The 27,980-nt window shown below is 38.3% G+C and overlaps 3 protein-coding genes across 4 annotated transcripts; 2 read left to right on the forward strand and 1 right to left on the reverse strand.

The window, feature by feature from the left end:
- Window positions 1-2,951: 2,951 nt before the first annotated feature.
- Window positions 2,952-5,371, reverse strand: LOC133709403 (7-deoxyloganetin glucosyltransferase-like). Its single transcript, XM_062135137.1, has 2 exons — window positions 4,783-5,371; window positions 2,952-4,143 (listed from the first exon to the last, which is right to left on the reverse strand). Exons 1-2 carry the CDS (start codon window positions 5,297-5,299, stop codon window positions 3,191-3,193), a joined length of 1,470 nt encoding a protein of 489 aa, XP_061991121.1. The 5' UTR covers window positions 5,300-5,371; the 3' UTR covers window positions 2,952-3,190.
- An 11,913-nt stretch (window positions 5,372-17,284) lies between these two features.
- On the forward strand, window positions 17,285-23,246 carry LOC133711062 (AMP deaminase-like). Its single transcript, XM_062137238.1, has 20 exons — window positions 17,285-17,883; window positions 17,987-18,159; window positions 18,247-18,265; window positions 18,653-18,763; window positions 19,044-19,213; window positions 19,333-19,384; window positions 19,480-19,607; window positions 19,681-19,860; window positions 19,981-20,048; window positions 20,137-20,279; window positions 20,469-20,530; window positions 20,684-20,797; window positions 21,205-21,345; window positions 21,537-21,689; window positions 21,803-21,856; window positions 21,935-22,045; window positions 22,173-22,346; window positions 22,425-22,505; window positions 22,698-22,796; window positions 22,894-23,246. The coding sequence occupies exons 1-20, from the start codon at window positions 17,382-17,384 to the stop codon at window positions 22,960-22,962; spliced, it is 2,604 nt and encodes an 867-aa protein (XP_061993222.1). The 5' UTR covers window positions 17,285-17,381; the 3' UTR covers window positions 22,963-23,246.
- A 782-nt stretch (window positions 23,247-24,028) lies between these two features.
- Window positions 24,029-27,815, forward strand: LOC133708976 (uncharacterized). 2 transcript variants are annotated; one of them, XM_062134569.1, is made up of 4 exons: window positions 24,029-24,919; window positions 25,018-25,190; window positions 26,964-27,038; window positions 27,143-27,815. In XM_062134569.1, exons 1-4 carry the CDS (start codon window positions 24,214-24,216, stop codon window positions 27,515-27,517), a joined length of 1,329 nt encoding a protein of 442 aa, XP_061990553.1. In that variant the 5' UTR covers window positions 24,029-24,213; the 3' UTR covers window positions 27,518-27,815. The 2 variants fall into 2 exon arrangements, with proteins under 2 accessions (XP_061990553.1, XP_061990554.1); XM_062134570.1 differs by having other exon boundaries at window positions 24,032-24,919; window positions 25,018-25,139.
- Window positions 27,816-27,980: the final 165 nt, after the last annotated feature.

A 27,980-nucleotide genomic window follows, 5' to 3' on the forward strand; every position in this document is an offset into this window, starting at 1 on the left:
AAATATGTGCATATATATATATATATATATATATATATATCGGTTGACCAATTCGATCGGATTCGAAAATATGGTGAAATTGGCTAAATTTTTTACCACACTCATAATTTATTGTAATAAACTCATCCAACGGTCGGTTTTTCCATTTTTTTTGAATTGATAGGGGTTGCTCTTTGGAGTGTATGATATATAAATATAGGTTTATAAGAGTAACTACGTTTGACCTAGTTGATCGAATTCGAAACGATAACCAAATTGGCTAGATTTTTTACAACCACCATAAAATATTACAATCTCTCAATCGAGCGGTTGGTTTCTCCAAATTCATCTTCCACTTCATGGTTGTTTTAGAATGGACCTCAACAATTTAAATGCAATGTATAAGTCATACAACTTTAGGAGACAAATTAGTATAGGCCAACGTATTTGTAATTAAAAATTGAAATTTTTATCTTATGTCCACACACATCCATCGATGAATTATTTACAAGCGTGATGTAAAAAAATAAACAAGTTTTGTGTTCATCACGCCATCGGTCAACTAAGAAAACATGCAAGTGCCTACAGTTGACCAATCCGATCGAGTTCGAAACTATGGTGAAATTGACTAAATTTTTAACCACACTCATAATTTATTGTAATAATCACATCCAACGGTCGGTTTTCCCATTTTCTTTGAATTGATAGGGGTTGCTCTTTGGAGCGTGTGATATATAAATATAGGTTTAGAAGAGTAACTAGGTCTGACCTAGTTGATCGAATTCGAAACGAAAACCAAATTGGCTGTATTTTTTACAACCACCATAAAATATTACAATCTCTCAATCAAGCGGTTGGTTTCTCCAAATTCATCTTCCACTTCATGGTTGTTTTAGAATGGACCTCAACAATTTAAATGCAATGTATAAGTCATACAACTTTAGGAGACAAATTAGTATATGCCCAACGTATTTGTAATTAAAAATTGAAATTTTTATCTTATGTCCACACACATCCATCGATGAAATATTTACAAACGTGATGTAAAAAAATAAGCAAGTTTTGCGTTCATCACGCCATCGGTCAACCAAGAAAACATGCAAGTGACTACAGTTGACCAATCCGATTGGGTTTGAAACTATGGTGAAATTGACTAAATTTTTAACCACACTCTTATTTTATTGTAATAATCACATCCAACGGTCAGTTTTCTCATTTTCTTTGAGTTGCTATATGTTGCTCTTTGGAGTGTATGATGTATAAATATAGATTTATAAAAAATTAGTGCCTTTAAAAATTTATTTATCAATAAATTAGTATCTATATATAAATAAAGATTTTTTTTTTGTACAATATAGAATTATAGATATGTTATCTTTGATTGTATTTGATCATTATCCAATGAATTTCCAAAGCTTGATTAAAAAAAAAAAAATTTGTGTCTTTAAATATTTATTTATACATAAAGCCCGCAAGGCCCGGTCCAAAAAAGCCCGCAATGCCAAGCCCGGCCCGACCGGAAAAAGCCTGCAAAGCCCGCTTTATATGGACGGGCTTGGATCCGTCTATTTTTAATAAAGTCCGGCCCAGCCCGGCCCGTTATTATTTAAAAATATAGCAAGGCCCGGCCCGGCCCGGCCCGTTGACGACCCCTAAACCTACGTCTATATAGGAGGGGATGGAGTGAAGAAACAAACTTCATCACTATTCACTCCTTAAAACTCTCAACAGTTTTCCCTTGATTTAAGTAACAAGCTATAAACCTACTTAAATTAAAACTTACTCTATCACAACATTTGCACAAAGTACTCCTCAAAAAAAAAACATTTGCACAAAGTAAGTTATGAACATAAAAGTATGGTGTGATGAACAGTAAGGCATGGTAGCAGAAGGTAAGGCACAAAGTAAGGGTATTCTGAGTACTTATGCTCAACTAAAATTTGTAATAATTATTTCTGCAAATTTTTGCTTGAGCAAGTTTCGTCATAATTATTTCTGCAAATATATGCTTAAGCAAGTTTCTTCAAAAACTTCATAAACTTCCAATAAAGCCTTTTATAGAACGCAAATGGCAAGGACCAAGACAGCTAAGGAGGAGGATCCTAGAGTCCATTATCTTAACCCTAACCTATTAGGTTCGGTGAGTCCATCATTTTCAGCCTCTCTTTCTCCGTTTAACACTTGATTTTTTTTTTTATCAAAAAAAGAATTTCAATTAAAAATGAATTTACAATCAAATCAAAATGTAGACTGTAGCCTCATTGAAACTTTCCACAATAGAGAAGGAGAAAAGAGTACGACACTTCAACTGAGGTCCTCCTAAAGAATTGGGATGAGCCATTGCGGGTAAATCTCCCACCAATATGTTGCATAAGAGCATCTTTAGCAATGCTAGCCATTTTTCAGTCAAATTTTAACTAAAATAGCTAAAAAGTCATTTTACCTAACCACTTTAGAATTACGTCTGCATCAATGCTCTCTATTTTAGTTAGTTTTGAATTTATATTATTTTTTAAATGAATATTAAATAGTTTAAATGTATTTATAAATTACATAAAATAACTTAAAATGAATGTTTTAAATTATAGAGAGCCTCATCCCGCTCTCTATATTTAAGAGCGAGTTAGCTAAAAGTTATAATAGAGAGCCACTTAGGAGTATGGTGCAGCTACTAAAATAGATAAAAAGCTAAACATGCTCTCCAAAATAGCTAAGGAGCCACAATAGAGAGTCTGTTAAACATGCTCTAAGATAATGACAAAGCGGCCTCTGCTACACAATAGATGTCTTGTTGTAAAATCTTGGACAATAACCAAAAGAATAAGACTAAAAACACATTGTTGCTTAATTGAATAACTAGCTCCATCATGACTGAATCCTCATCTCTGAATTCATTGGCATTTCCGGAATAAACAAAATAAGAATCCAATGATCATATACGTGCCCATACTGAATAATTTTTATTTATCTCATTATTTTTAAGTTGTACTAATTTCTTATTAAAGAGTAAAAAATTCATAAATACACCCCTTATTCAAGCCCGCATTTCAGGACTCGGGCCAACAACAAGGTTAATTACTCCCGCCATATTGGAGAAGGCCAATTACACATTAATTAATTTGCTTTAATTAACCCTAAACATTATTGCCAGCGCGCACATCAAATTATACACCATCCATCATCATGCATGCATGTCACCTCGATCATGAAATCAACCCTTGACCGATAAGTTGAGGACGAACTCAACGAATCGCTCCAAATCCGCGTAAGACGATCCTCCCTTAACACTGCAAGCAATCTCCGATTTCTTCTTCCACTCCACCGCCTTGTTCCTCATCACCTTCCCTTTCTCCCCTTCCATCATCTCCTTAACCAAACTCTCCAACTCCCCTCTCTTCACATTAGTACTAATCTCCATCCCAATCCCCCATGTTGTACACGCGTACCTACAGTTCACCTGCTGCTCGGCGAAAAACGGCCAGCAAAGCATGGAGACCCCACCGCATATCCCCTCCAGAGTGGAATTCCACCCGCTGTGGGTCAAAAATGTCCCCACAGAAGGGTGCGCAAGCACCTTCTCCTGAGGGCACCATCGGGCTATCACGCCACGATCTTTTGTGGCTTCCAGAAACTCATCCGACAAAGTCGCTGAGTATTTTCCCTTCACAACATCCGGCCGTACAATCCACAAAAACGGGTGACCGCTATTTGCCAAACCCCACGCGAACTCGTCGAAATCGTCAGCCGTCATTACGGCAATGCTGCCGAAGTTGATGTAGATGACAGAGTCGGGCTTTTGGGCGTCGAGCCAGGTCAGGCACTCGGTATTCTCCTTCCACAGGCTCGGCCGAGTTGAGGCGTCTTCGATTGCCGGCAAGGTCTTGCAGAGAGTCGTGAGTGGTCCCAAGTTGTAAATGTTGTTCTTGGGGAACACGGAGGCAACCGTGCCCAGGACTTCAGCCTCGAAGTCATAGAAGGTGTTGAAGATGATGGCATCGGCGGTGAGGATGTCCTGGGCCTCTTCGAGCCAGCGGTTGAAGGCGATGTCCTCCGGATCGGTGGACCGGACGAAGTTCGGCATGTCCTTGAGCCGCATGTGCTTCATTCCTGGGATCCACTCTAGAGTGGTGTTTTCCAGGTAACCGTTGGTGACATTTTTCTCATCTGTTAGCAAATGTGATGTAATTAGGTCAGAGAGAGTGACTGATTCCTAGAGTACAAAAGAAGGACCCTTCTTTAATGTAATAATTTTAAACAGCAACATGCATATATGGGCAGAACCGCAGAAGTAATGGGGATCGATGAAATGAACATGCACACGCAATAATGCTATTCAATGACAAAAAGATAAATAATGTTATTCTAAATACATAAACAAACTAATAAAGAAAACATGTGAATTTCAGAAGAAAAAAATGAGGTGAAGAAGTTTCACAGTAGACTCTAACCAGTAGTCCAGTACGTAACACTCAGATTATGACTTTCGACAATTTTGCTCACAATTTTGATATTTTTTTTATGCATTATTTCTTGTTTCCAATGGTTAGATTACAGTGTTTCTCTCATTGTCGGATGGTTCTGCTGCCATATATATATGGTCAATACTATATATGTCTCAGTGTCTAGTACTCTGGCAACGGTTCTCGACATCCTCGACTTCAGAAGTGAAATTCAGACTACACCATATTAGAGGACATCACAATATTTATTTATGTAATTATTTTTTTTAAAGATCGAAAAAATCGATTTTGATATTTATGAATAAATTAACAATAAGAAATATATTTATACATATAATTTTACCTTTTAATGGGAAAATGCCCCTTTTGACAAGCTCTACGAACTGCATATAGGCCACGAGACCACATGTGGAAGCAGTCCAGAACTGAACCACAGGAATCCCAAGCTCTCGGGCAACTTTGATTCCGAAGGCCATAATCCCATCGGAAATAATGCAACTCACCGGAGGCAAATCCGGGTTGGAACTGAGCTTCACAATCAAGTCCCGGAGCGGAACCACCGAGTGCTTCTTGGTATAGTACAAGAGCTCAGTGACACTCTGAGTGGCATCAGGGTTGGAAGGTGGAACACCGTCAGGAATGGTCTCAAACCTGAAACCGGGAGAGTTCTGCAGCGCCTCGGATCCTTTGGACTTGAGTAACCGGGCGTGGTTGAACTCTGTGTACACCATGGTGATGTGGAAGCCTCTAGCATGGAGAAGCTTGGCCAGGTTCATGAATGGGTTCACATGGCCTTGTGCTGGGAATGGGATGCACACAACATGAGGCACAGCTACTGGCTCTGCTTGAATGGATCCCATTAGTCACAGCTAGCCTGGTTATAAGAATAATATTGTGGGAAGGTTTTGGTTTTTCGGCTTGCTAAGCTGTGATCTAACGCCAGGTATATATAGAAGAAGGTGAGTACTAGCTGAGTAGCGTAAAGTCGTAAACTAACTACGTGTATCTGAATACGTATCATGTTGCAGAAGATATTAAAGGCGGTATCAGGTCAGCTACAGTAGCACTATATTATTGTCACGTAAGCGTTTCCAGTTTCTGGAATTCTGTTTAGGACTTTAGGGCAGTAATGAAAAGACCTAAAATGCCATTTAAGTCCATTTCACAGTGAAGCCATTTGACCCATTTCACAATAAATATCGCAGTTCAAGGGTAATACTGTCGATTCATTATAATTATCAAGTCTCTGACAAATTACTTCCAATATATTATGAGCTTTTTTTCCTTTGGCAATCTGTCTTGAAAAATACTTAGGTGGGGGCTTCCCCACCACGTGGCCTTACAGCCACCCAATCAGAGGAAAGAAAATTTTTAATCTTTTCCGAAAATATCCCTGCTCTCTAATGTGCAATACCCAAAACACCCCTCCTGCTGGGCGGTGATTGGCCCTCCCCACCACGTGTCCCGTGCGGGTGCCCTACGCAAGAATCTCTCATCTGTCTTGCGGCCATTTGATGTTAATTTCATGCTTTTATATCAGACTGACGACAACAAAACGGGGAACGCGGGGCATGAGATTATATACTCTCTCTTAATAGCTAAGGCCAATAATCAAACTACACAAATTATTGAGCTCCTTGGTGGCATAGGAATTAATTAAAGGATTAAATACTCGTTACTCCTCATACTTTTGCATGAAAAACAGTTTAGTCCAAATTTTTTAAATTAAACAGTTTAGTCCTTATTCTTTCTAATTCTCATACAACAGGTCCTAAAATGACTATTATACCCCTCACTTTTTATTTTTCTCTCTTTTTATTTTTTATTTTTCTGCCTCTCTCTCTCTCTCTCTCTCTCTCTCTCTCTCTCTATATATATATATATATACACACACACACACACACACACACATATATATGTGTGTGTGTGTGTGTGTGTGTGTGTGTATATATATATATATATATATAGAGAGAGAGAGAAAGAGAGAGAGAGAGGCAGAAAAAAAAAGAAAAAAAAAGAGAGAGAAATAAAAAAACAAAAAGTGAGGGGTATAATATATGTGTGTGTGTGTGTGTGTGTGTGTATATATATATATATATATAGAGAGAGAGAGAAAGAGAGAGAGAGAGGCAGAAAAAAAAAAAAAAAAAAAAAAGAGAAATAAAAAAACAAAAAGTGAGGGGTATAATAGTCATTTTAGGACCTGTTGTGTGAGAATTAGAAAGAATAAGGACTAAACTGTTTAATTTTAAAATTTTGGACTAAACTGTTTTTCATGTAAAAGTATGAGGAGTAACGAGTATTTAGTCCTTAATTAAATATAGTCCACAAGAGGTTTTGCGAGGAAATGTGTGAAAATTCTCAAAATTCTTGAATACACGGGGGAGGAAATCACATGTTCTAGAATTCTCTGTCCCAATTTTGTCCCTCCATTAATAGATTGCCATAAAATCAGCTGTCCTCAATACACTATCTCTATTTTGTCCCAATGCATTCATTGGTCCACAAATATTAAAAAAATATTTTCTTAATCTTTTATTCTATTTTTTATTCTTTATAGACCAATGAATGCATGGAGACATAATGAGGATAGTGTAATTGAGGACAGCTGATTTCATCCAATCTGCTTACTTAACACACTCTAACTCTGTTAACCCACATTAAAGAATCATATTCCTCAATTCTATATGTTTAAATTGAAACAGATCAATCAGACCAAAACAAACGCAGGTTAATTCCAGTTTTCATCGTTGCATCAATCAGATCATAAGAAACAAGAAGATATTAAACCCACAAAGAGTTGAGAAAAGTTTGAACAAGATCTTCCCTCCAATGACAAAGCTGCAAGTCTTCAAACCGTGACTATACAAGAAGATAAAGCAAAATTTCTCTCTATCCGATCAAACCCATTACAGATCTGGAAATCTACAGCCCTCACTTTACTGCCCATCTTCCAGACTTGCACCATGAATGAAATTCTCTATATTTTTCAATTTACCTCTCAAGTACTACTAACGATAAGAGAAACCAAATGAACCAAAATACTGATTATATTTCATTCATCTGGAAAATAGAGAAACACAGACAAATTTCATTCTTCTCACCATATCTAGCACACCCATCATCCAAAAAATACGAATTGTTAGAGGCTTGGTCTGGGTGGGGCCGGTAACCTAGTCTGAGCTTCTAGCACGGGCGGATTTAGATTCGGATTCGGCCTTGGCAAATTGGAGTTTCTATATCAGATGAAACCGTTTGATAACTGGTATCTGGCAATGAACCTGATTGATTAATCGTGACGGAGTCCAAAGTGGCTTTGACGGTCAAAGTTGTGGAGAGAGCCGGAGGCGGCGGTGATGAGGTAACAAGTGGGTTATGAAGATCAACCCAGAAAGAGAGAAAGGGAAAGGTTCAGTTTTTTTTATTTTTTTTTGCTGTGCTGTGAGCTAATGGCTAGATGTCGAAATTTTAGCCAAGTGACAGGGTTAGGACAGGTGATTTTCCTCTTATAAACAACGGTGCAAGTCCGCATACAATAAATATGCAATCTCAGTCATCTATATGTGAAGTCAATTATTTATCACTTAAAACCATCCAATCTTAACCATGTATGTATCTTCACGCCGTGTACCGAACACTCTCCCGAAAATGTGCACCACAAAACCGAACCTGCCAATTGATTATGTGATTGTACCCAGTTGTTGCCCAAGTGATGCACTACATGGTAAATGGGCTTTGCTAGCCTCTAATAGCGACTGCGCACGTTTTCTCTTTGTTTTTGGTAAGGATGCAAAATGGCTCGAACTAAAGAAGTGACAAGTCTTGTCCCCCAAGGAAAAAAACAAATGCTTGCTCCAGGAAGAGAGGACTGCAATTTTCTTTTCTCCTTTTACATTAACTATTTTAATGCAGTTCGTCATTTTTTTAAACGAAAAAAAATTAAATAATTTTTTTTTACAATATGTTAATATATAACATACATACATTAAAGAGATACAGCTTCTAGGAACTTATCATTCTCTCAAAACCCTAGGCGTCTCCGTCAAGAGCATATGACCTGTCCGACGGCACGCCCTCGTGGCGGCGTCATCGGATGGGCCGGAATGGACCGAGTGTTCGATAGCAGTTGGTTGTCCAGTCAGTGTGAAGGTGGCTTCGTGGCTTTGCTGTATGGTTCGCGCGAAGGTCCAGTTGGTGGTGGGTTCGTCGGGGGTCGAGCGGGTCTGGTGTCGATCTTCCCATGGGCGGAGTGTCGACGGCGGGAGGTGTGGTCGCCTGGGGGTGATGAAAGGGTGGAGGGAAGGACGGGATATGAATGGCTAAGATTGAATCGGATTCTGATCCGACTTGGGATGTTTGGAGTTGTCCGATATCTGGAGGGGGATGGTTAGGGGGATGGTTAGAAGAGGCAGTGACGCTTGCTGGCGTTTTGGGGAGGACGCAGGGGTGGAGAGATGGCCGGTGTTTGCTCGGAGTGGCAGGTTTGCGGTCGATGGGGGGACGGCGAGGATTTTGTGTGCGAGCTGGAGGCATGGTGGCACAGGCCGTCTTCATGCTGGACTGGGGCAAGGAGTTTTTTGGGCCTGGGCTTGGGCTCAGGTCTCAAATTGTTTTTCTATTATTTTTCATATTATGTATTATTGCTTTTTACGTTTAATTAGCTATGGCTTTATGCCGGCAATAAATTCCTATCTCTTGTTGATAGGGCGAAGTGGGATTGGTCCCGATATGCACACTCAGTGTACCTTGTCTGGCCTAGCGAGGCGGCGAGCCATTTACTGGATTAAATGGACGCAACCTCCTAGTGGCAGCATGAAATTGAGTGTCGCCGGATTCTTATCCGTGCGGCAACATAGTAGGAAAGTTGTGCAATTTGCAATGATACTTCTTCGTAATAGAGTAATATTTCCGTTATGTCTCCGCTTTGTTAAAGCAAATGGAGTAGCCGGTTGTGCACTCTTTGCTAATTGGTGTTTGTTAGAATACATAGATCTAGTGGAGACTCCTGATATTATTTCGGGATGTTCTCTCAATACCCACTGTAATCTGGGGTTAAGGCTCTACATCCCCCGCGTGTATTCTTCAATTTTCTTAATCAAGGCTTGAGGGCAGCCGCACCATCCCCATTTAAAAATATATATATATATATATATAACATACATACATTTACAAATTTTAGACTTAAATTACTCAAACGAGAACTTAATTCCATTTAAAAAAAAAAAGAACTTACTTTGCTCTAATAATAGCTTTATTTACCTTAACGAGAATTTTTTCCTAATTACTACATAACATGATCCTCAAAGTTTTTTTTTTTTTTGAATAAACATGATCCTCAAAGTTATGTGTGAGAAATGTTAACATATCATAGTATTACTCTCTAAAATGATAAAATACACACACACACCATAACTGGTGATTAAATTTGTACATTTTCCACCTTTGATGTTAAAGATCACTCAATTATTTTTAGATGTTGTTTAACAATGGAATTCAAATATTCTACACACGAGGGTTGAAAGACAAACCAAAATATCCTTTTTCAACATCACCATGTCAATAAGCTTTTCTTGCTCTATGGAATTATTGATGGTATTGTGGATGAATATATGATATATCTGTTGGAGCATCTCCAACAGTATCTCCATGAAAACCACATAAAATATTTTATTTTTGTTGAATATGAAAAATGTTGTCGATCAAATAACTTATTTTTCTTATAGATGGTTAAAAATTTAACAGTTGGTTCCCAATCTCTCTCTCTCTCTCACTAAAATAGATAAATGGTTTAGGAAATCTGATCCCCGGCTTTTAATTAATTAATTAGAAATTAGCTTATAAAAAAGTTATTGGAGATGATGTATTATATTGTAATTGGGCCCATTGTAATTATAACTAAGATCGAGCTAATAAAAAAGTACTGTTTTTTTTTTTGAATTTAAGAGTACATACCAGTGGTATGCCCCTGTTTCATAGATAAAAATAGTACAATAAATGCTATTCTATTTCAACATTCATAGCCCACTACTATGCCAATAAAAGAATCTCACCTTATAGGCAATCTATTTTACCTAACTTCACATGCCAAACACGCAATTGTGGTACAGTGAAACTAAATATTTCTACAGAGGCTAATAGAGAATTAGAGATGCCTTCACTAGCATAGACATTTATTCTAAATTAAAAATATATACTATTCATTGTAAGGTAATATTTTCCAGACCAAATAAATTAAACTTTCTTAAAAATAATAATAATTAATTTGCAAAAGTTAAACATAAATTTTGAGGAATGGAGAAGACGTGAGGCACATGAGATTGAAAGAATGAGTCATACTATTGAAGATTTTCTCACTTGTCTACATTGTTAATAGTCATTAGTCACTAGTTGTCATTGTTCATATTTTTGCTTTTACTGTTACTACAAAAGCCTAGTCTAGGTTGAAAGAATGAATCCCATACTCTTTCATTCCCATGTCTCTCATGAAGTCTTTTCTCAAGCTCCCACCATTTTGGGTCACACAATTCCTATGCTCAATCACTCTATCAAAATCAAAATCAACACCAACACCGAATATCCAATTTTCAAAATGATATGAACGATGAGGAAAAGATAACAAACACTGTAGATGGATCGTTCGGTTTGACGTCGCTTGCTCTTTTGGAGAAACCAATGAACGATGGAGATATGTTCATTCTAACCTGCATGTTGTTCATAGCGACCAAAATAAAAAAAAATCATGCATGCATGTTGTCCAGTTGCGATAGCCAAGTGGTCGATCGAAGAAAATAATTTCAAGGCTTCCGGACGACTGTCGACAGCAGCAGGCTAGGTCCCAACGCCCAACTGAGCATGGCTACCTCCAAAATGACCCCCCGTTCAATCTTCACCATCGGACCATCCACTTGGTAATCATGTCAGTCTGTCGCCGCCTCAATTATTGTCCTATTCATCCATGAGACCATGACACGTCCATTAGAACTTCTTGGAAGTGTTAAATGATTTTGCGACAAAAGACAAAGACTAGTTGCGATTACGTACGGGGCCCTTCCTCGATCTGTTTGGATCCACCGGCATATGTGATCACCTCTCGTCTAATCTTCAATTATGATCGGAAACAACAGTACAAAGATATTGGCATATGTGATCACCTCTCGTCTAATCTTCAATTATGATCGGAAACAACAGTAGAAAGATATTTGGACCCGCTCAATAAAGTTCGTACGCTTAATCATTGTTTATAAAAAGAACAATTCTTGGGTTCACCCCTAGAGTGAATGAACATATTCACCCTCTCTTGCGATTAACGCATAATAACTGTATAATTTTCTAATCCAACCATTCATGTTATATAACGTAATACAAAGATTTGCTCTGTAAAAAATCAATCAAATTGAAGACCTTTTAGTTATCCATTTCTATGAAATACATGGACGGTTCATCATAGTAGTAGTAAGTGTTGTTAGAACCATCCATTTGTTTGATTCAATTAGATAATTAAACGAATTCTGATTCGATTGATCTTTTACAGAGATGATCTTTAAAAGATAATTTAAGATATAAACCGTTGGATTATAAATTTATTAAGAAAAAATATGTTAATCGACAACGGGGGTAAATATGCTCGTTCACCCTAAGGGTGAACCTAAAAATTGTCCTTATAAAAAAGGTAAAAAGGCAATCAGACTGAAGGATGAATAGAACTAGAAGACATATTCAAATTAAGTAACTAACCATGTACCAAAACATAACTCATGCGGATTCAAATTTACTCACGCTTTTATTTTATTTTGCGGTGATATCACAATTTTATTAAAATTTATCACATCATATAGAATTAATTTAATACTTAAAATATTTTTTTAATAAAATATTATGATTAATTATAATTATGTTTTTATAACACATGTCAGTTTTATATTGAGTGGTGGTATCACTACCAAAGCATTGGTGGTGAGCAAATATAAATCCAACTTAAGGTGGTATTATATGACGTGTTCAACTACTTTATACTTTTTTCTTATTTTTCTTATTTTATGAATTTAATTTATTGTCCACATTATTTAATTATGTTTTAAAAATTTGTATATTTTATAGTTCATGTCACGAAAAGCAAATTGTTTATTCTATATTATACATTACATAATCCAATAATGAAAGTTTCGTGGGTGTGCAACATTGCTGGGGTGGCGGCTGCAGTAGTATCGATTTAAGATATTTTCTTTTTAGTTTTTAGGTTTACCTTCTTGTGACCAGATTCATATGGAAACCTAATAGAGGTGTAATTTTCCTACACTCTTCTGAATTTTATCCCTTTGGCCCTTTGGGTTTATTAATGAATATTATCACTTTGACCAAAAACAGAAAGTTCCATAAGGAAGTTGCAGTTATAGACTCTTCGGACAGGCCTTTGAGCAAGTGTGACCATCACGCACACTTATATTGACGACTATATTATATACTTAAATTTTATTTTGTGTAGACGTTAAAACTTAAACTTTTGACTAAAGACTAGTCCATCCTGATTTCAAACCTCGTGATGGAATAGCAGACACCGGACAAGCATAATCTTGTTGATCTCCTTCTTTGTTGGGCAAAATTTCACGGACATGTTCGAGAATTTAAGTTGCTTTTCTTATCTAGTACCCTACCACCCACTAAGCATGCTTAGTAGTTAGTCCTCACCATTCGAGCGTTTAGCCGCCACTATTATTAGTTGGTAATCTAAGGGAAGACGGCCTGCGTTTAGCCCCCACCATGAATTCTTACCAAGTCACTATGAATTCTTACCTAGTCACTATCCGGCTATCCCTGTCTTTTGTAAAATCAAGTCCTCCTTTATCAGATAAAGAAGAATTCTAGAGTAGTGGAACCATTCATGTATGAATCAATGTCCAACAAAAAAATAAAAATCATGTATGGCCAGCACAAATCCTCAACCCGAGGCCTTGCTTTCTGTCTAGTTAGAGTTGGGCTGTTCTAGAGTGTTTTTTGCAATTGGTGTCAAACCACGCGAGTAAATTTTTTGTTTTTGGACAGAGCGGCCCCAAATAGTTTTGGTCTTCAGACAAGCGCGAGAACCAATAGCAATTTCAGAGTTGGGCTTCAAACAAGCCTAGAGACACCCGTCATTATGTTGTTTTGCAGTTTAGCTCATCGTAGGAGTGGGCTCTCAGATTAACCTCTTGGATCGTTCTTACGTCAATGCATGTGGTAGATAAATTTGTCTTGTTGCGCCAATTGTTTCACCCTCGGTTTAGTAGAGGAAACCATCCTCAATGAATTCGGACTATGATATCGTGGTACAAACAAGTTCGTATACGAGGACCCACGGATCAAAGCACTCTTGCAAATTCCAACTTCGACTAAGCTCTCGTCTCACAATTACTTTAATGTCAAATCTAATTTGTGCAAGTTTTATAACTACACAAATCTTTTTTTTTTTTTGTTGTTATAAGGAGGACTAACAGTTCAAAAAACTAATTAAGCAAATACAAGTCTCGGTCTCAATAGATCATTTTTATCTTCTTAGAGTATTCCCTTGATACAATCAGGTGGTTTCTTAAAAAAGTGTCGTCCTTCAAATTCAAAGTTCCCCAAATTGTGCTAAACTATGTCTATTTGCATATATATATGCTACATTCTCGATAGATATGTATCATCGTATAATTCCATTTCTTCAAACAAAGAGCTTTGCAAACTGTGATGATGACATGGAGGCGATGGGTATGATCACACTCCCCTTTAACCAAATTAATCATAAAAGAAGAATCAAACTCAAACATAATATAGGTAGCATTTCGCCCTACAATCATTTTCAAACCAATACATAATGCCCATAGTTCAGTTACATATATTTCTCCTACACCAAGATTGACAGAAAAACCACAAACCCAATCCCTCCCCCCCCCCGGGCTACAAATACAACCATTTAAAGATAATCTACATTTGTCAATATTAAGCTTTAGGACATCACAAGGAGGAGGAGACCATTATAAGATCATGTGAAGGCCGAGAATTGGGGACTTTATTAGCACCAATTTCTAAAAAAATAAAAAATAAAAAACCTTGAATTGAAAGGAGATCTGAATCGATGATCAAAGATTGCACTACATAACCACGTGGTGTTGTGTGTTGGTCGAGCTGCCTAGTCTGGAACCCCCAGGTCTAGAGTTCGAATCTCAGCTCCATCCCGTGGCCAGCAGATTTGAGGGACCTGGGTTAGTTAAAACACCCAATGGTTCGTGCGTCTGCGGTGCAGTGATTAGTCTGGCTATGCTGGGATACACTGCATGAGTGTGTGTGTTGGTTCTATTGACGTCTTCCAGTCAAAAAAAAAAAAAAAGATTGTTGTACATCACTTCCACATAAACCAACAAGTACATGCAAAAATACCTTGTCATTGAATGGAATTGTAAAGCTCATAAGTCGATCGCAGATTTGACAACAATCAATTATCAAAGTTATAATCAAAATAACCTCTTATGCACTATAGGATAGAGATAATGTTTCATATGGGTGGACAGTTTGTACAGAAAATGCGGTTACCGCCCCTAACGACACCAAAAAAAACGGTTCGGTAATCGCACCTAACTAAAACGGTGTCCTTTTATGCCCATACCGCATTGAACCGCATAAAAGAGGTACGGTTGGGTTCCAAGTCATAAACCGCCCACTTTAAACCGACGAGCACCAAATTTATTTTAATTACATTTATTTATTTATTTCTCCATTGATGGAATTATTGGTTCATAATATATAAGAAATCCATTTCTGTTTAGGTATGCAGTTTGCAAGTTGCTATGTTTGCTTGATAATTGATATATGTGGGTTTGTTAAGTGTTCAAATAGTCTTTCTGCTAGTTGTTTGATATTTGAGTAACATTTGCAGATTTGTGTGGACTCTAAATGCATTGAAAATTTGTTTATGCCTCCTTGAAATTGCCTTATTGAAATTGTTAGGTAAAAATAAGCCTGACTTTGGGCTTCCCTTTCTGATTTGTTAGGTAAATAAATCGGTCTAAACCCTAAACACTGAAACCAACCTGCACTGCACCAAAAATGGTGTAATCGAAATAATCGGTCTAGTCCTTTTGAAATGCGGTTGCGATTTGCAATATCGCCCAACCGAAAAAAGCGATTTGGTTGCAGTTTAGGCCTCAAATGGAGCCGAACCGCACCACGCCCACCCTAATGTTTCAAATCAGTTTAGCTTTAGGATAACCAAGGAAGACATGATGTATATACTCTAAACTCTAAAGGATAAGAGCATAGCAAACCAGTGGCATTGCAACATAACTTTCTTCTTTTTCGTTGCTCATTGATAAGGATCTTGCCTTGAGTGAGAAGTTAGAGGAGAGTTTTAATCCTTCGGGGAATATTAATATTCCAAATGAAGCTCCATTTTGACTCAATGCGATCATCTTGGCGACAACAATGACTGTAAGCAGACTTAACAGAAATATTTCCATTAGAAGACAAGCCCCAAATATAAGCATCATGCAGTGCGCTCTTAATCCCAATAGAAATGCTGATGATTTTTTGTATGGCTTGATTTCTTGCATATAGCTTATCCATGTTCCACTTACCCTCCATTAAATAGCCTGCTACGTAGTATTCACAAACCCCAATTCAAGTAAGGACTTTGTTCCAATCCATTTGTCCGTCCAAAACTTTACATTCCTACCATCCTCAATCGACATTTCAGGCCCTTTTTGAAGAGTTTCAGCTCCACAAGTAATTCTTTTCCATGTACTAGATGCATAGCGAAGGGCTTCATTGTAACTGCAGAAATTGGATCTTCCCCCAAGATATTTTTACTCACCATCTCAGCCCATATATCTTGGTCTCTAATAGTGATTCTCCACCTGGCCTTCGCTAACAGCAACGCTCGATTCATATGGGCAAATTTTTTAATTCCAAGGCCCACCACATCTCTTTCAAATATTTTTTTTTTTTTTTGGTGAAAAGGGGGGCAAAAAACCCAGCAACAAGGAAAAAGAAGAAAGCTAGCTAGCCCAAAGGCCGAATACAAATAGCACGTGCCCAGGAAGTACCACTCAGATCATCTAACATGGAAGAGATGGCAGCAAGAGGCACTTCAGCAAAAAGATGATATCCGAGGTCCAAAGAGAGACTAAATTTTGCAAGGCAATCAGCGAGCATATTCTTCTCTCTATAAATGTGTGTAATCCTTGATTCATCAAAAGAATCTAAGAGGAGTTTGCAATTGCAAATAAAAGCTCCAAGAGGGTGAAAATACTATGGAGCAAGTTAATCAAAGTTTCAGAGTCGCACTCAACGATAAGATTTTTAATGCCTATTCTCGAAGCAATTTGTAAACCAAGGTATAAACCCCACATCTCAGCTTCGAGAATTTGACCAACGCCAATATTCATGCACCCAATCTCCATTACTGCATCTAATTACACCTCCACAACCAATTCTTCCATTTTGACCAAATTTGGTGCCGTCAACATTTAATTTGCACCAACCCTGGTTTGGTTTGCTCCACGCAAGGTGTTCAACCCGCCTAGGCAGTTTTGTGGGAGCATTTTGGTTGGCTTTATGCCAATCCCAAGCATAAGAAAGGATGATATTCATAAAATTGATCTCTTTCAAACTTTAAGTTAACCATAACTTACTTAAATACTTAATTTTCCACCACCGCAATTTCGACTAAAGTTCAGCACAAATAATATTAATAAAAGAAAAATATAGTCCACGTGGCGATTTTCAACTTCATCAGTACTGGATTTCCACTTTGGAAGGGCCCCACCCCCTTAAACCCTTGGCGCAACAACACGCCAATGCATCACGAGGACTATAAAACCCCTCCTATCAGCCACCCATACTCAAATACTTGAGTCCGATTAATCTTGACACTCCCCCATAGCCGTTCTCCACTTCCAGATCCACTGAGAGCTGAGTCCACTCGGAAAAATGGACTCGTCGTCTTCATCTTCTTCCTCCACCTCTTCAACCTCCGCTCTCAACCTAGCCATGGCCGCCTTAGTCGGCGCCTCCCTCATGGCCGTCTCCGCCTTCTACATCCACAAACGCAGCGTCGACCAAGTCATCGACCGCCTCATCGAGATCCGCCGCAAGCCGCCGTCTCGCGTCCGCTCCGAAGCCGCCGCCGACGACGACGAAGAAGAAGAAGACGATCAAGAGCAGCAGCTGCACCGAGGGTTTGGCTCTGACCGCGACACCGTGATCGATCGGAAAACGACGCCGTCCAGGTCCTTGGATGAGAAATCGATTCACTCTTACAGAATCTCATCCTCGCTGCCCAATGCCGATATGAGAAGCGGCGGTTTGATCGACGAGGACGCCAAGTTTGATCCGCTCTCGAATTATCGAGCTCCTAGGTTTTCTTCTTCGGCTGACAGGCTTAATTTCATTCCCTCTGGCCTTCCGCCGCTCCGAACCGACCAAACACACGGTCTGTATACTTTGTTTTCACTTGAATTTCCTAATTTCGTTTCGAATTTATAAATAGTTTACTTCCAATTGGGAGTTTTAACTGTCAATTTTTCAATTCGTAGAGTCTCAGCCAGTCAGTTCCACTACAAGGATGGCTACGTCTATGTCTGTTGGGAGGCTGACGACTCCGAGATCTCACGCCGGACGTGTGGATGATTCCGATGAGGAGGGAACTGAGTATGCAAATGAAGATGATTCTCCTTTCAACTATGAGAATGGAGATGCAAATGACAATGTACGTCTGATACTAGCTCACTGTTCTGACTATTCATATGCATTATGCTGATCGAAAAATGATCATTTTGCTTTTTCTTTGTTTCAGTCAGTTTACCAAAATGAAGGTACAAATGCGAAGGTTTGAACGCAATGGTGCAAAACAATATATTATGACAAACATCTGCTGTGCATAAAGAATTCATCTCTAAAAAAAATTTACTGCTCTTTTGCTTTCTTCACATCTGAAGAAAATCACACTGTAGATAATCATCAGTATAATAATTTTCGGCATTTATGAAGAAAGAGTTTACTCTAAGCGTGGAGTAAACTGTTTATATGCAAAAGGTCTACGGTCAATGGTCAACGGATTGTACTAGAAATTCACTTTTCCCGCGTCATCTTTAATTTTATAAGTTCAGGGTCTTGTGATGAAAGCAAAGCATCTAGAATCCATACATTTTACTAGTAGATGTATAGTGATTGTAAATTTGAGCTGTCAATTTCTTATGCAGTGCTGCGTACAAGTAACTTTATACAAGAGGTAGATGGAGCTTCAGCACAGATGGGGAGGAATGACCCCTCTCTTGCAAGAATTCTTTCACCGTTAAGTGCACCAATGAATGGTAATTTAATTTCCAACTATTAATTTCTTTCGCAGCTCTGTTTCTGCTTTAATGTTACTTCCGAATGCCTTTTGCATCGGTAGTGTTCACTTATTTTTCTTATTACTCTTAAATCCATTTTGTTTGAAAGTTGTAGCATAGTTGATATTGACATGGTGAATGCTAGATATTATGCTTTTCTGTCAATTTGATATCAATATGTCAGTCATATCATCATCTTATTGATTGTTAGAAATAACTTGAAGCATCTTTCTCTTTTTGTCAAAACAATGTTATTCAGAGTCAATAACCAAAGAGGATGAAGAAGTACACAGGATGATTCGAGATTGCTTGGATCTGCGTAAGAAGTACCTTTACCGGGAAAATGTTGTTCCATGGAGGGTAGCCAGGCCAGACTCATCAGAGAAGAAAAGCAACCCATATCATTTTGAACCTGTTAAAGCATCAGCTGTGAGTCATTCTCTTTTCATTAAAATATACCAAATTTGTTGGAATTTAAGTTTTCAAGTGACTTGTTTTCTTTATTAACTGTTGTTTAATTTCTTCTTTCTTCCAAATCTATCATGCAGCACTGCTTTAGGATGGAGGACGGTGTCATACATGTTTATGCAAGTGAAAATGGTAAGAACTGAAACTTAATTTGAAGTTTCTTTGATTTTAGTTAATTTAGTGAGAAAATATTACTTATGAGAAACTTCATTTTTGTACTTCTGCAGACTCTGAAGAGATCTACCCTGTTGCAAGTGCAACAACATTTTTCACTGATCTCCATTATCTTCTTAAAGTTGTGTCTATCGGAAATGTTCGCTCTGTATGCCATCATAGGTTAAGATTTCTTGACGAGGTTGGTTCAGTTAATTTTTGGCTTATCTTTTAAATTTTGGCTTCTGTTTATGACTTATCTGCTTAATATGTAGAAATACCGCGTACATCATTTACTAAATGAGGGGGAGGAGTTTTTAGCTCAGAAGGGTGCACCCCACCGTGATTTTTATAATGTTAGAAAAGTTGATACACATGTGCATCACTCTGCTTGCATGAACCAGAAGCATCTTCTGAACTTCATCAAGTCAAAACTGAAAAAAGAACCTGATGAGGTACAAAACTATATTCCTTTCAGTTTGTTTCAGTGAACTTGATATGTTATAGATTTGACCTTTTCATTTCTTCGTGACAGTTTTTATTTTCTAACTATGAGAATCAACTTGGATTGGCAGGTTGTCATATTCAGAGATGGAAAATATCTTACACTTAAGGAAGTTTTTGAGAGTTTGGACTTGACAGGGTAAACACTGCTCGTCCTGAGACTGTTTATCTATGAATAATAAAAGTTCTCTCTCTCTCTCTCTCAAATTGATTTTTCTTTATTTTAGGTATGATCTGAATGTTGACTTATTGGATGTTCATGCGGATAAGACTACTTTTCATCGATTTGACAAGTTCAACCTAAAGTATAATCCATGTGGACAGAGCAGACTCAGAGAGATATTCTTAAAGCAAGACAATCTTATCCAAGGTATGATCGTTTTGAAAGTTAAACTGTTAAGATCAGGAGACATACTTGTGCTTATTCTTGTGGGGTCTTGATCAATTTGCCTTTGAGAATCAATTATTATCTTATGTAGATTGAATTGCATAGCATTTTAATCTCTTCAGTTGGACTCGACTCGTAAAGTTAATGCTTTATTTACGTATACAATTGCAGGACGATTTCTAGCAGAAGTAACAAAGGAAGTTTTGTCAGATCTTGAAGCCATGAAATACCAGGTCTGTCTCATTAAGATTTTATAGGAAACAAAAAGTTTACTGCTCTATCTCTCTCTCTCTCTCTCTCTCTCTCTCTCTCTTCCCAATTACAAATACAGTTTTGCTTCCATTAATCATGTACTCATGTCTGATAATGCATTTCTCTTTTTGCAGATGGCAGAGTACAGGATTTCAGTTTATGGAAGAAAACAAAGTGAGTGGGATCAACTGGCTAGTTGGTTTGTTAACAATGACATTTATAGCGAGAATGTAGTATGGTTAATACAGGTATATTAATGTTTTCTTATTTTTGTTCTGGTAGCTGTTCTATTCTGCGTAGTTAATGTCTATCTTCAGTGCTGAGATCTTCGATTTGTGACATTGTTGTTGTTGTACTTAGGAGTTGGTTGGATTGGTGTAACATTTGCAAACAAAATGTTTTCAGCATATAGAATGGGACCTCATTTAAGTATACCATTTGAATTTATTTTGTACAAGACTGTTATATATTTTGCTGATATCATGTTAAACATCAGCCATGAATCTGTAGTTGGTTCTTTGTTACTCATGTATGGACTTGCATGATATTATATTTTGTTTTTCATGGCATTTTACAAGTGACTTCTTCCTTGAGATTTATAGTGTTGCATAGTTTCATTAGCTCTTATGGTTTTAGTTTTAAATTAAATTTGCAGTTACCACGGTTATACAACATCTACAAGAAGATGGGCATTGTTACCTCTTTCCAAAACATTTTAGATAATGTGTTCATTCCACTCTTTGAAGTCACAGTGGATCCAAATTCACATCCTCAATTACATTTGTTCCTGAAGCAGGTCAGCTAAACAATCTTATAGATCTGTAATTTTTTTTTTTTTTTGAGAGAATCCTTCTAGATCTGTTAGATGCTTATTATTATGAAGGTGTGTTGGATTTTTGTCGTCTTAAATTTTACTAGTATAAAGTCCATAAGTAGTGATGTGGTTTATCAAATACTATACCAACATTGACATTCATTTAAAAACAGGTGGTGGGTTTTGACGTTGTAGACGATGAAAGTAGACCAGAAAGGCGTCCAACAAAACACATGCCAACACCATCTGAATGGACTAATGAATTCAATCCTGCATATTCTTATTATGCTTATTACTGCTATGCAAACTTGTACACTCTTAATAAGGTTTTCAACACCTAATCCTTTTAGAGAATGCTCTGATTTCAAATACCCTCGCCAAAATATATCTGGGTGATATTTGAAAATGATTTCTCATTCTTCCTTTCCCTTTGTTTCAGCTTCGTGAGTCAAAAGGAATGACTACAATAAAATTCCGGCCTCACTGTGGAGAGGTAATTGTCTGCGACCTAAACTCGGTTATTACTTTTAGATGATTTTTGAGGTCTTCAAATTTCTTATTTCCTATGCAGGCAGGTGATGTTGAACATTTGGCTGCAGGATTTCTTGTATGCCATAATATCTCACATGGGATCAATCTCCGGTACTCTCCAGTTCTGCAATATCTGTATTACCTGGGGCAGGTTGGTCCCTTGACTTAATCTTTATAGAAATTTCCCCTTACGTTTTCATGTTCTTTATTTGCTATTGAACCTTTCCGACTTATGCTTATTGTTAACAAAACCATTAGTAACCTCCTTAACAATGCAGGTGGGACTGCTTATGTCACCCTTGAGCAATAATTCTCTTTTCTTAGATTACAAGAAAAACCCTTTTCCTGTATTCTTTCAACGCGGGCTAAATGTCTCGCTTTCAAGCGATGATCCTTTGCTAATTCATTTGACAAAAGAAGCACTGGTGGAAGAATATAGTGTTGCAGCACAGGTTTGTCGATTCATTCTTCTTGTAGCTTTATAGGTGCTGTTCATGGTTGTGTATCTTAGCAAATCAAGTATGGCGCAGGTATGGAAGCTCAGTGCTTGTGACCTCTGTGAGATAGCTAGAAATTCTGTCTATCATTCTGGATTTTCACATGTAGCAAAGGTGGGAAACTTACCGAAAGAAAATTCTTTAGATGCTTTGCTAATATAAATATGATTCTAAATGATACATTAAAGAATCATGCAAATAAAATATAGTCCATTTTCATACATGATGTTGAAAATCTGTATTGATCCAATTTTACCTCAAGGTGATTGATTGCCATAATCCAACTCCTTTTCCTTATTCGTGCAGGCACATTGGCTTGGTAGCAAGTATTTCTTGAGAGGCCCTAAAGGAAATGATATACAAAAGACGAACGTTCCCAATTTGAGGATTGCCTTTCGAGAGACAGTAAGTGTTCATGGCTCTTAAGTAAGGAACTTTGAAAACCGTGTGAACCGCGTCTCTCTTGTCCCTGTTTTCTTATTTTGTGTGCTTGGTTTTGCAGACCTGGAAGGAGGAGATGCAGTATATCTATTCAGGAAAAGCTGAGTTTTCAGAAGAAGTAGATCCCTGAAACAAATGGAATGATGCTAGTGTTCCTGGGACATGCTTTAAATACAAATAGAGATCGGATGCTACTTATTCTCACCAATTCATTTAGCAATAGAAACGGCAACTTCAGCAGAGACATGTAGCCAGAGCTTTGAGAGCAGGCATCTGGCCGATTTTGTTTTGCATTGACATGGCTCTGGCCAGATCTCTGACTCTTGAAATTATTTTTTCTTCTGATTAGAAATGTTAGCGAGGATGATTAATGTTTTAAGCTTATAATAATATTTTGCCTCTGATTAGAAATGTTATCCATGGATACTTGATCTATTTACATACGGATTGAAGCATTAAAATGAGTAGGCAGGGGTTGTTGATACTCTGGCCAGAAATATATCTTTCTGGGTCACACAACAAACTCTTTGAATTTGTAGAATGGGAAAATTATGAACTCCTCCTGAAAGACCAATATCCATCAGACATTTAATTGGTTACAGAATGTTGGTTACCATATAATGTTAAATGCGCATCTCTCATCCAGTTGGCTTCTGTTTATATAAGAGTCACGAGTTCTCTCAGGCCTGTCCAGTTTGAAGATGTCAGAAAGTATTGCATACTTATATACTAGAAGATTGAAGATCCCCATGTATAATGGAGCAGTATCCTTCTCGGCTCTCGCTGCAGGTCGCTTCAAAATATGTATGTACAGATCCGGAGGAGTGAATAAGTTGAGCGATGCATGGCGCAACCACGAAGTATTCAGTATTATAACTTCTAACTTTACCGTAATGTAAACGAATATCGATACACTCGTCAAATTTGTTTAGCGAATTTTTTTTACCAGTTTTCATTTGTTCAAATTCAGACCTATTCTTAACTTCATTTGCATTTAGTAAGACAAGTTACGTTCGAATTTGGTGACCCCCAACATGGAAATTGCTAGATAATCTGCTTAAAATGGGCCAGAAAATGCCCGTTCTGGGCTTCATAAAAAGATCCATTGATCCAAACCCACAATGTTCTCTATTTCATTTTCTCGTTTTTAATGCCCGGGAGCGCATGAGACTCTTGCCCTTACAGTGACCAAAAAAAATCCATAGCTCTATTAATAAATTTCCAAGCCCCAAACCCCCACTCCCTTCCTTCCTCTCTCTCTCTCTCTCTCTCTCTCTCTCGATCTCTATCCCCCAAAACCCTCGCCACCGCCACCTCCGCCAGGTGGCAAAGTTCCGATTCACCACAGAAACAATAATCAAACCCTAGAAAAACACCTTCAATGGCAGCCACGGCGGGTTCCGAAGTCTCCGACGGCCCGGTCCTCAGCCTCATCAACAAGCGCATCCGCGCCCTCCGCAAGAAGCAGAACCGCATCCTCCAGATGGAGGAGTCCCTCGCCCAAGGCAAAGTCCTCAACAATGAGCAAAAGGAGGTCCTCCGCTCCAAGCCCGCCGTCTCCGTCCTCATCGACGAGCTCGAGAAGCTTCGCCAGCCTCTCTCCGTCGCCGTCGCCGAGGAGGTCAGCCTCGCCGTTCAGGTCTCCTCCGCCCCCGCCGCCGCCGCTACTACTAAGCCCGAAGAAGACGAAACGCCGCCCCCGCCCAATGCGGCGCAGCAGAGCGACGAATCTGCCGCCGATGAGGACCACCACCACCAGGAGCCGGCGCCGGTGGAGGAGCTCCTGAACCTGCTCTACTTTGGCTCCTTGTTTGATGTTAAGACGCAGAGTGACTTCACCTCGATTATGTTCACCAGGAGCCACGAGAGAGGGTGCTGCTTGACCTATGACACCGTCACCGATGACGACACTGATTTGCTCTCCGAGAAGGACTTGGATTTGCTCTCCTCCCTCAGTGGTTTGTTGATCTCTAGGCCTGTCGATACGAGCTTATCTCACAGGAATGCTCTGCAGCGCTGCATTGACCACGCCAAGCTCTGGCTCGCTAAGTCGGACCAGCCCATTGAGCCTGATGCTAGTGTTACATGTAAAGTTTCCGGTTCCGGTGCCGTCTTTGTTGTTGAGTACTGAATTGGTGTTGTTATATAGGGTTTTTGCTGACATGGATGATTTGAATTTTTGTAGATGCGAGTTTGAGGGAGAGGCTGAGTAGGATAATGTCTTCGGACTACTTCACCATCACGCCTGAAATGAAAGCTCCTGAGGAAATGGCAGCTGCTGCTGGCGGAAACTTTGCTCCGTTTCAGGTGAGGGGTGTGGATGTGGACAGTTTATTTGTACAGTTACAGCAGCACAAGGTATAACTTGATGTAGTTATTGAGTTTGGATAATTGCAATCCGGAATGCTATGATTTTGATTTAATAATATGTTCTGATCTTGACCTGTTGTGATGCATGTGTGGGGTGCTTGTTCTTTGTATTAAAAAAGGTTGTTGGAATATGGTTTATTATGCCTTAAATTTTGTGTACAAAGTTACTCCTGGAGTTGTTAATTCTTTGATACATGAAAATAAGAAAGTGAAGAGTAGTGATTGATGCTTAACAAGCTATATTGTATCCGTAGAAACCTTGCTTAGACCGTCTGTTGACAGCATGACATTAGTCGTGGGTACAGTTGTTTCTATTCATGCTTATATTTTTGTTGTGACTGATGGAAACTTGAAAGTGTGGCATGCTTTGATTTGGTTCTTGTTCTAATCGACTTGAAGGGGTTTATTTTGAAGAGAAATTGTAAGCTGGTATTAAGTTTTAACCATTAGCTGTATTAGAAACCAGATTTTGTCATGAATGGATTGGTGGCTGTTGTTTTCTCTATGCAGATGGAAGTATCATTATCTTCTATTTCTAATATCAATTTGCGTGCTGTTTGTAATAAAATAAACGACATAGTAAGAAGTTTTTTTTATCTCATCAGTTCTTTTTTTAACGTTTTTAAAGACAAATTCTTGATATGATGCATCTAAAGCTCCTAGGTGCTTCTTGGTTTACCTCCCACTTTCTCCATTTTTCCCTTAAACTTTTCAGCCATCTAAAATAGTTAGTTTTTGGATATTTCTCATATTCCATTTGGCTGAATATGAGTCATATTACTTGACTTTTCTGCATGCTATAATTTATACTGGACTTAATATTCACGCTACAATGTCTTGTATTATCTAATGTTTAGATTTTTATAGTGCTCTTTAGTTTATTTTGAAATGATGTGTACTACTCTTACTTCAGTCTAGTTTGCTAATATTGAGTGCTGCCTGCGGGTTTCCTTCTACTGTATATCTCCTGGATGCAGTCTACGTGGTGTTGATTCAAATTTAAGTCTTATGGATTCATTGCCCCTGGTTTTGATTCCAGTGCTACTTGAGACTTCTGGTTGTGGACGATTATGTTGAATTTTCACTGTGTAATGGGATAAACTTTCCTATTGGTGCTATTTTAAAGGGATATAATGCTACTCAAATAAGCAGAAGCATGATACTTGTTTTTGAGTCTCACCCTTGGAATTGATATTCTTATTCTTTGCATGTGAGAGATGGTTTGTTCTACTGCATTGAGATCAATCCAATTCTTGGATTCAAGGGTTTCTAATGCAGTATTTTTTTATCTTTCTGACATACCTGTGAAATATTACGAGTCTATCTTTCTTTTCGAGGTCTGTTTATGCAGTATGGTGTTTTGTTGTTTTTGGTCTATTCGAGTATGCATAGTAACTTGGTTTAACATGCAATTGTACTCGGATAATTTTGATAATACAACAGAGTTATCTTTGTTTCAACTTTGTTGATATGCCTTGTCCACTCACATCCTCTAGAATATCCACCCCTTACTGTGCTGTTTAAGGTCACAGCCCATCTCATGATCCGTGCCTTCTTGACTTCAGCTATCTCTGTGCGTGCTTTACATTCTTTGAAAGATGTTTGCAATCAGCATTCTAAATACTGCATGGATGGTTCAGCAATACGAGTCTTTGGACTGTAATGTTAGTTAACTTGAGAAATAGGTCTAGCTATATAAGCAATATTTGTTATTAATATTGTTATGTTTTCAGTCATGTGCTGACTTCATATGCTTTGTAGGATGAGGAGACACCAAATCTTCAAGGACATGATATCGGTGAAAATCAATCGGGTCCTGTTGAGGAAGTTCAGAAGGTGCTCTCATTTAGCATTTAAGTCAATTCATCCTGTTTAAGCATTTATTCTTCCTGGAAACTTGTATGTAATTTACTGAAATGTGGGAGGTTCTTGCTTTGCAGGATGAATTTGAGACAGAAAATCCTGCAGAGGTTGTCTCGGTTCAACAAGAACAAGTCAAGCCAGAAACAGAAGTAGAGCATAATGAGAGAGATGTAGAATTCGAGCAACATAATGGTCCACGAAGGCAGTATCAAAACCAAAGAGGTGGCCGTGGAGGAGGCCGTCGAGGTTACTCCAATGGCCGTGGAGGCCGAGGCAGAGGAGGTGGTCCTTACCAGAATGGTCGGAACCAGTTTTATGACCAGCCTGAAAACTATTATCCAAGGAATTACAATAGGGGAAGAGGCGGTAGGGGTGGTGGACCATCTTACAACAACCATGGTTCAGCTGCTCAAGATGGTCATGCTTCAGCTAACATTGGAGTTGCTTCTTAACAGTACTCATAGTCTTGGTAGGATGCTTCTTGCTAGTTTTACATGTGGGTGGTGTTTTCTGCTTTTGTTGGAAAGTGTCTGGATATGGGTTTGCTGCTGTTGACGGATTTATCATCCATGAACTTTCTCATGTCTCTGTAGTTCAGCTAATGGGTTTTGGTCGAAACCATCCAGGGATAGATTTTGCAGTAGTTTTTTGAACAATGTTTCAGGATGGTGGCAGACAACTTAACTTCTCAGTATGATAATCTATTTTATCGTTGTTTCTCTAGTATTATAATCATTTAGTTCTCGTTCAGCTTTGTTGTTGGAATCATCTTGGGATGAAATGGTTCATGGAATATGGATTATTCGAACTACTGTCTCCATTCTGCTACTAGGCCCTTTGTATTGATGAGTTTGGCACTTTGCATTTTTTTTTTGCCTCGTTTTTCTTTGCTTAAAACAAAAAAAACGAGGGAAA

Source organism: Rosa rugosa, chromosome 5 (assembly GCF_958449725.1).
Source record: "Rosa rugosa chromosome 5, drRosRugo1.1, whole genome shotgun sequence".
Classification (NCBI taxonomy): domain Eukaryota; kingdom Viridiplantae; phylum Streptophyta; class Magnoliopsida; order Rosales; family Rosaceae; genus Rosa; species Rosa rugosa.

Bases quoted from the DNA above. Each gene is read 5' to 3' on its own strand.
- LOC133708976 (XM_062134569.1), top strand. From the start codon at position 24,214: ATGGCAGCCACGGCGGGTTCCGAAGTCTCCGACGGCCCGGTCCTCAGC. The intron at 24,920-25,017 runs GTAAAGTTTCCG...GAATTTTTGTAG, and splicing joins GCCTGATGCTAGTGTTACAT to ATGCGAGTTTGAGGGAGAGG. The intron at 25,191-26,963 runs GTATAACTTGAT...TATGCTTTGTAG, and splicing joins TACAGTTACAGCAGCACAAG to GATGAGGAGACACCAAATCT.
- LOC133711062 (XM_062137238.1), top strand. From the start codon at position 17,382: ATGGACTCGTCGTCTTCATCTTCTTCCTCCACCTCTTCAACCTCCGCT. The intron at 21,690-21,802 runs GTTTTCAACACC...CCTTTGTTTCAG, and splicing joins ACTTGTACACTCTTAATAAG to CTTCGTGAGTCAAAAGGAAT. The intron at 22,046-22,172 runs GTTGGTCCCTTG...TTAACAATGCAG, and splicing joins ATCTGTATTACCTGGGGCAG to GTGGGACTGCTTATGTCACC.
- LOC133709403 (XM_062135137.1), bottom strand. From the start codon at position 5,299: ATGGGATCCATTCAAGCAGAGCCAGTAGCTGTGCCTCATGTTGTGTGC. The intron at 4,144-4,782 runs GTAAAATTATAT...ATTTGCTAACAG, and splicing joins GGGCATTTTCCCATTAAAAG to ATGAGAAAAATGTCACCAAC.